The following is an 8456-nucleotide window of genomic DNA, read 5'->3' on the forward strand; positions in this document are numbered from 1 at the left end:
ATTCCTTACCTGAATTACTGCAACAGTTACCTGATGCCATGCTCATCCTCATTTTCCAGAACTTTAAGTGTGTTACTTTCTTATCTTGGAAGGCCCTTCTCTCACCCCTAGCTCTTCCCTGGCGAATATCTCCAGTTTTAAGGCTCAACTCAAGTTTCATCTCCTCCAGGAAACCTCTTACCTCCTAAGGCGTCAGAACTCAAGTGCTGCTGCTTTCGGCTCTCAAGCGTTCTCACACTATGCTAATTACCCATCATGGTACAAACCATCACTTTAAACTAATGTAAGACTGTAAAGCTGCTCAGCCCTATGCTCCTCAGGGTAGAAACTAAGTCTCATTTTTCACCTGTGCATCGTTAGCACCTAGCAGAGAGACAGACACTAGTGAGCATGTAATACAATAAGTATTCACTGATGGATTTTTTTTTATTTGTTCTTTTAGGCAACTATATCTAACCCAAGCTGCTGGATGGGAAATACCGCCTAAAAAAATACCTTTGGAGTTGCCAGAATCACACATAGGTATTATTTTATTGCAATGGTGATGATTTCATTTAAAACACTTATTTTCCAATTTAATAAACACTTATCTATTATGGGCAGGTGCTCCACATACAAGAGTTATTCAGAGAATAGGTACATGCCAGCTTCAGGTGAGGATCCTGTGGCCTTCTGATTTCAAGAGTGTTCTTTTTTAAGCACCAAAGGAGGCAAGAAAACCTTCATCTTTCTCTGCTGCACCCTTTTTAATTATAAGATTTGTTCTGTAAAATCTTGTCAAAAGTAAGAAAACCTTCATCTTTCTCTGCTGCACCCCTTTTAATTACAAGATTTGTTCTGTAAAATCCTGTCAAAAGTCCACACTTAAGGACCTAGAAGGCCACACGTGGCCTTAAGGCTACAGGTTCCCCACCTCACTTATTTCCCCTCTCTAGTTCCATTTTCAATCCAAAGTCACCATGTTTCATTTCACAGTGAATTAAATAAATTCTGGCAAGAGGGATGAGGGATGGGGTGTTGTCTACACTGGCAAGGTTTGGGGCCCAGTGTAACCAAACAAAATGCCCACATATACATATGTTCCCATATGATTACTGTAACTTATTAACTAACAGAAGGAAATATAACTTAGATAGGGTGTCTAAAAATGGAACTCTCTCTTACTTTATTTATTTATTTATTTATGAGACAGAGTCTCACTCTGTTGCCCAGGCTAGAGCACCATGGCGTCAGCCTAGCTCACAGCAACCTCAAACTCCTGGGCTCAAGAGATCCTCCTGCCTCAGCCTCCTGAGTAGCTGGGATTACAAGCATGCATCACCGGCATGCATCACTGGCTAATTTTTTCTATATAGTTTTAGTTGGCCAATTAATTTCTTTCTATTTTTAGTAGAAACAGGGTCTCGCTCTTGCTGAGGCTGGTTCTGAACTCCTGACCTTGAGCGATCCACCTGCCTCAGCCTCCCAGAGTGCTAGGATTACAGGCGTGAGCCACCGCGCCCAGCCATTCCCTCTTACTTTAATACTTAAATTCTATACTTCTAATTATCAACGTTCTTTCAAATTAAAAATGTGACAAAGTATGTATTACATTTTTATCCGTTCAAAATGTATACATAATTAATTTCTTTGTTTTCATCCAAGATGAGAGGTCAAAATTGCAACTCACAGAAGTAGAAAGTGGAGACATGATGAGCTCATCACTTGAGAGCAGTATCTTACATTTTGGTCATGAAGACAGCATCAGAAATGTCCACTACCTGATGAGAGATCAAAAGGAGAGTTCGTGCACACAGTTTGCGAGCTCATACTTACTATATGAGGATGAGAGGGATTTCAAGGTAAGATTCATGAGACCATACCTTTGGTTACTAAGAGAATGTTGTTTTATTAACTAATGGATAAAGTTAATCTAAAATATGGACATTAAAAAATTCTATTTGCAATTATTAGTAAAATTGGCCTACCAGTTTTGGCCTACCAATTGGCCTATATCTCTCAATGGATACTCTTTCTACTCCTACTTTTGCCCAATTTAGTACATATATTCATTTATAGACCTCGATTACTAGTATACAATGTAAGTTACATAATGCTATATAACAAATAATTCCCACACCTAGTGACTTATAACAATAATTATTTATTTTTTTCAGAGCTTCTGTTGACTAGCAATTTGGGAAGGGCTCCACTGGACAGCTTTCACATAGGCTCTCAGGCAGTTGTAATTAGTTGTTGGCTGGGGCTGCGCTCCTCTGAAGGCTTGATTGGGGCAGGAGGTTCCACTTACAAGCTGGCTTACTCATATGGCTAGCAAGTTAATGCTGGTTAAGTGTGGGGCCTCAGTTCCTCTTCACATGGGCCTCCTCACAGAGTATTTTGAGTTCTCTTTTTTAGGGTGTCTGGCTTCTCCCAGAGCAAGCAATTCTGGAGACCAACATGAAAGCTGTGATGTTTTGTATGGCTTATCCTTGGAAATCATACACCATGACTTTCATCATATTCCATTGGTTGATATAGTTACAGAGTTCCACCCAAGGGGAAAGAACATAGCTCCTACATCTTGATGGAGGAGTGTCGGCTTCACATTGTAGGAAAAGCATGTGGAGTAGGATATATATCAGGCCATCTTTGGAAAGTACAAACTGTCACATATGTCATTAGTTGAAACCTGGGGTACCAAACATTTTAATTTTAAAACCTCTTTTTGGTCCTCAAAAAACTATAAATAGAACTACCATATGACCACCCAGTCCCAATGCTGGGTACACATCCAAAGGAAGGGAATTCAGTATATCGAAAAGATATCTGCACTCCCATGTTTGTTGCAGCACCATTCACAATAGCCAACATTTGGAATCGACCTAAGTGTTCATCAGTGGATGAATGTATAAAGAAATTGTGATACGTATGCACAATGGAGTATTATATAGCCACAAAAAGAATGAAATCTGGCCATTTGCAACAACATGGATGGAACTGGAGAACATTATGTTAAGTGAAATAAGCCAAGCACAGAAAGACCAATCTTGCATACTCTCACATATATCTAGGAGCTAAATATTAAAAACAGTTGATCTTATAGAGACAGAATAGAATGATGGTTACCAGAGGCTGGGAAGGGTAGTGGAGAGGAGGGAATAAATTAGGGATGGTTAATGGGTACAAAAATATAGTTAAATAATTAAACAATATTTGATAACACAACAAAGTGACTATAATCAACAATAGGTTAGGGTATACTAAAAATCTTGGAATTGGAATCTTCCCAACACAAAGAAATGATAAATACCTGAGGAAATAGATACCACAATTGCCCTGATTTGATTAATTCACATTGTATGCCTGTATTAAAACATCACATGTACCCTATAAAGATATCCAGCTATTATGTACCCATAATAATTAAAAATAAAAATGAACAAAACAAAACAAAACCCCCTTTTTGGAATATTCCAATTATTCCCACAGCCACACCTTGCTATTTTCCTTCTCAATACTACCAAAACTTTAATAGTAGAAGAAAGAATGATGTAAGAAAGCAGAAGAAACAAACAAACACACTCTAGCTACAGTTCAGTCCTGCTACCACCAAGTGACCATTTAATGACTAAAGTTTTAGTCTCTCTAGCACCCAAACCACCCCCATGAGCATCTTGGAATCACGATTCATGGTATGTTATGATGATCTCAGGCTAGTAGATAACTGTGTACAAAATGTCCAAATTCTATACCATTTGGTTGCATGAAAGACCTTCTTACTTTCCTTGTGAGTTTTTGATGTGGACATGGCCATTGTGCATTATTACTTCAGAGTCTTCCTCCAGATGATTCTACAATATGTGGTGGCTGTCATCAGTTTGCATTTCTCCTATCTTACATTTATCATAGCTCTATAAATACATATTTTGAAAGCTAAATACAATTACAGGCATTTTTGAGAAATAAAACATCATCTTCTTTTTTCATTCTGTATTTTTCTAAATTTGAACAAATATTTATTGAGAAACCCACAACATGCCAGGTACTTGTTAGATGCTTGGGAATATAAGGGGAGAACAGGAAGAAATGAAGTCTTGAACATGACTGTAGGGTAGGTCTTACTCTCAAATCACTTATAGGCTCATAGAATACAGATTTTAAAAATCAATAATTACTATATAAGAGGAAATGTACTGCCTGTCCCTGTCTCCCTGACTAGTCTGTAACCTTATCATTGCACCCAGCACTTGATAAAGGACCTGAATATAGTGGGCATTCAGAAAAGGTTTGCTGAAGTGTTGAAGGAATCTAAAAGCAAGAATGATGGCTTAGAAGTCTTCCCAGAGGAAGGGACATTGGGTAGGGCCTGAGCTCTGTCAACCCATTTTTGGGTTGGCTATGGCATTTCATATAAATTAGACTTCTAATTCTGATTCTTGGTATCTTAGACTATAGTTTGGCAGAATGTGGTATTATCTATACAATAGCCTAAATTTTCACACTGTAAAAAGTGTGAAAATCATGAAGAATTTGCTCAATATTAGGATTTTTATAGTCAAAGTGGCATGTGCAGAATCTTTCCCTTTGTTCTTGGATAACATAGAAAATTCTTCTGTGGTTATATCCTGGCCAGCAGAGGACTAGGCATATGCAGTCATGCGCTGCATGTTTTGGTTAGTGACAGACTGCATATATGATGGTGGTCCCATAAGATTATAGTGGAGTTGAAAAATCCCTATTGCCTAGTAACATGGTAACATCGTATTGCAACACATTACCTTTTCTATCTTTAGATATGTTTAGACACATAAATACATCCATTGTGTTACAGTTGCCTACAATATTCAGTAGAGTAACATGCTGTACAGTTTTGTAACCAAGGAGCAATAGGCTATACCATATAGGTTTCTGTAAGTACTCTCTATAATGGTCACACAATGACAAAACAAAGTGACCATGCATTTCTCAGAAATCGTTATAAAGCAACATGTGATTATATAGCCAATATTCTTCCCCCAGTTCAAGATCTTGCAGAGGATCCATCTCCCCAGTCTAGCCAGTACCCCTGCTCCTTTAATCGCCTGAGAAACAAGCCTGCCAGTCTGGCTGCCTGCTCTTTGGGAGATCTTGCCTACTATGTATGCCCTAGTGTAAGTTTGCTGAGTGTTGTGGGGTTTTTTTTTTTTTTTTAAACTATAGTGGCTCTCACATTTCATGTGTTAGATAGTATTCAGGCAATTAGAATGGCAATAAAATCTTTCAGTTAAAGGCCAACTGTAATAAAGAAAACCTAATCAATCAAGGCTGATAACTTGCTGAATAATGTCTCCTATTCTCTTCTATGTCTGTTCACCATAGGATTACGTACAATTGGGCCCCATGGGGGTGAAGCTCATGAGCGTGCAGAGTGAGAAAATGCCCATTCATGTTCAAGACAAGGAAATTTCAGCCAAATTCTTTGAAGATGTCAGGGGCCCAGAAAACCTCATCACATATAAGATGATGAAGTCTTTTCTCTAAGACTGAAAGCTGCAAAGTAAAAACAACTTTTTCTTATAAGTGTTTTTTGGAAACTGAAATAATATATCAGTTGCCCATTTTACTTACACACTGGCCCATTTTTAAACCAGTTGTTATTCCTAAGGGTCATAATTACATTGAAAATGAAAGTTTCAAGTGTTCAGCTATTCATTTCCTTACACGGTATGAGTGACCAAAATGAAAGTACATGGTATATTTCTATACTGAAGTATTCAGAAGCATCACAGTGGGTTCAAGGTGGTCTCTGAGGTTCCATCCCAAATAAAAATTCACTGATGAATGTATAATTTCAATATGAAATAGTCTCATTAGAAATGTTTCTATGGCCAGACACAATGGCTCACACCTGTAATCCCAGCACTTTAGGAGGCTGAGGCAAGGCAATTGCTTGAGGCCAGGAATTTTTGAGTCCAGCCTGGACAACGTAGTGGGACCCTGTCTCTACAAAAGTAATAAGAAAAAACTAGCCAGGCGTGATGGTACATGCCTGTAGTCCCAGCTACTTGGAAGGCTGAGACAGAAAGAAGGATTGCTTGAGCCTGGGAGTTTGAGGGTGCAGTGAGCTATGATGGTACCACTGCACTCCAGCCTGGGCAACAGAGGGAGACCCTGTCTATTTAAAACAAACAAACAAAAAGAAACAAATAAACTGTCAAGGATTTGTATGTAGATAATTTAAGGTGATATATAAACTAGAAGAATTTATAAGTGAATTTAACAAGGTCACAGGATACAAGGTAAATAAATAAACATCCATTGTATTTCTTTATACTAGCAATAAATGGAAAATAAAAATTTTAAATATTACTTAAAATAGCATCAAAAAGTATCAAATATCAAGGGATGCGTCTAATGAAATATGAGCAAGACTTTTATGCTAAAAACTGCAAAACACTGTGGAAAGAAATTGAGAAAGACTTAAATAAAATAAACACCATCATGAATTGGAAGACTCAATATTGTTAAGATTTCAGTTCTTTCCAAGTTAATCTATAGGCTTCATGTAATTCCAATTAAAATTCCAGCAGTTTTTTTGGATAGAAATTGACAATCTATTCCTAACACTATTGTGGAAATTTATAATGTAGGCAAAAGACCTACTATAGCCAAGAGAACCTTGAAGAAAAACAAACAAAAAATTAATGCTGCCAGATTTTAAACTTACTATAACATTCCAGTGATTAAGACAGTATAATATTGGTCCAAGGGTAAAGAAAAAGTCCAATGGAACAGAATAGAGTGTTCAGAAATGAAACCACATATATACAGTCACTTAGATGCCATTATAATGGAGAAAAATGATCTTTTAAATAATAAATGATAAGGAAGCAACTGGATATCTGCTTGGGGAAAAAAATGAACTTTAACTCTTATTTTATGCCATGTACAAAGTCAATTCAAAGCCAGGTGTGGTGGCACAAACATGTAGTCCCAGCTACTCAGGAGATAGAGACTGAGATAGGAGCATTGCTTGAGCACAGGACTTTGTCTAGTCTGGGCAACATGACAAGGCCTCAACTCTTAAAAAAGTTTCAAAGTGTATGAGAGAACTAAATATGGAGGGTGAAACAATAACGCTTCTAGAATATATAGAGTTATCTTCATGACTTTGAGGTAGACAATACTTTCTTAGACATGCCATTAAAATTGCTAGCCATAAGAGAACTGATAAATTGGACTTTATTAAAATTAAGGTCTTTTTGCATTAAAAGACATCATTATGAAAGTCAAAAGGCAAGCCACATATTATAAGAATATATTTCCTATATATCTAACAAAAAAAAAATCACATCCAAAATATATAAAGAATGTCTATAAATCTATAAGAAAAAAAGAACCTATTTTAGAAAAGAATGGGCAAAAAATAGGTACTTCAGAAAGTATATTCAAATGACTAAAAAGCATACAAGGGAGGTCAGCATTATTACTTATCAGGAAAAAGCAAATTAAAACTACAAAATGGCCGAGTGCAGTGGCTCACACCTATAATCCTAGCACTCTGGGAGGCCAAGGCGGGCTGATTGCTCGAGGTCAGGAGTTCAAAACCAGCCTGAGCAAGAGCAAGACCCCGTCTCTACTATAAATAGAAAGAAAGTAATTGGCCAACTAATATATATAGAAAAAATTAGCCGGGCATGGTGGCACATGCCTGTAGTCCCAGCTACTCGGGAGGCTGAGGCAGAAGGATCACTTGAGCTCAGGAGATTGAGGTTGCTGTGAGCTAGGCTGATGCCACGACACTCACTCCAGCCTGGGCAACAAAGTGAGACTCTGTCTCAAAAAAAAATAAATAAATAAATAAACAAGATACCACTAGAATGGGTAAAATTAAAAAGTTGACGAAAGTAAATATTCACAAGAATGCAGAGCACTTCAAACTCTCATATAATTATTGGTGGAAGTGTAAATGGGCACAAACACTTTGGAATATGTTTTGACAGAAACCTGAGCAGGCCAGGTGCAGTGGCTCACACCTGTAATCCTAGCACTCTGAGAGGCCAAGGCGGGAGGATTCTTTGAGTTCAGGAGTTTGAGACCAGCCTGAGCAAGAGTGAGACCCTGTCTCTACTAAAAAAATAGAAAGAAATTAGCTGGACAACTGCTTTTTTAAAAAAAAATTATAAATTAATTATAAAATATATAAATTACTATATAATTTATAAATTATAAATTATAAATTAATTTTATAAAAATTATAAATTACACCTCATGATACAGCAATTCTACTTTTGGCTTCAATATCCAACTGAAATGAATGTTCATGTTCACCGGAAGACCTGTACAAAAATGTTTCTAACACTTTTAATGTTCAAAAACAGAACAAGCACACTAATCTATGACAACAGAAGTCAGAATAGCGGTTTTCTTTGGGTGGGTAATGACTAGGGTGGGACATGAAGTCGTTTTTTGGTAATATTGATCCGAGTAACAGT

General features: G+C 37.2%; 1 protein-coding gene across 1 annotated transcript in view; it reads left to right on the forward strand.

Moving 5' to 3' along the window:
- CCDC83 (coiled-coil domain containing 83) overlaps positions 1-5651 on the forward strand; it is a 50324-nt gene extending 44673 nt beyond the window's left edge. Inside the window, exons 9-11 of the mRNA XM_012738691.3 lie at positions 443-522; positions 1645-1841; positions 5341-5651. Of these exons, the coding sequence (XP_012594145.1) occupies positions 443-522; positions 1645-1841; positions 5341-5502 (439 nt within the window). The 3' untranslated portion in view covers positions 5503-5651. The remainder of the gene's footprint in view (positions 1-442; positions 523-1644; positions 1842-5340) is intronic.
- Positions 5652-8456: the final 2805 nt, after the last annotated feature.

Source organism: Microcebus murinus, chromosome 4, assembly GCF_040939455.1.
Source record: "Microcebus murinus isolate Inina chromosome 4, M.murinus_Inina_mat1.0, whole genome shotgun sequence".
Taxonomy (NCBI): domain Eukaryota; kingdom Metazoa; phylum Chordata; class Mammalia; order Primates; family Cheirogaleidae; genus Microcebus; species Microcebus murinus.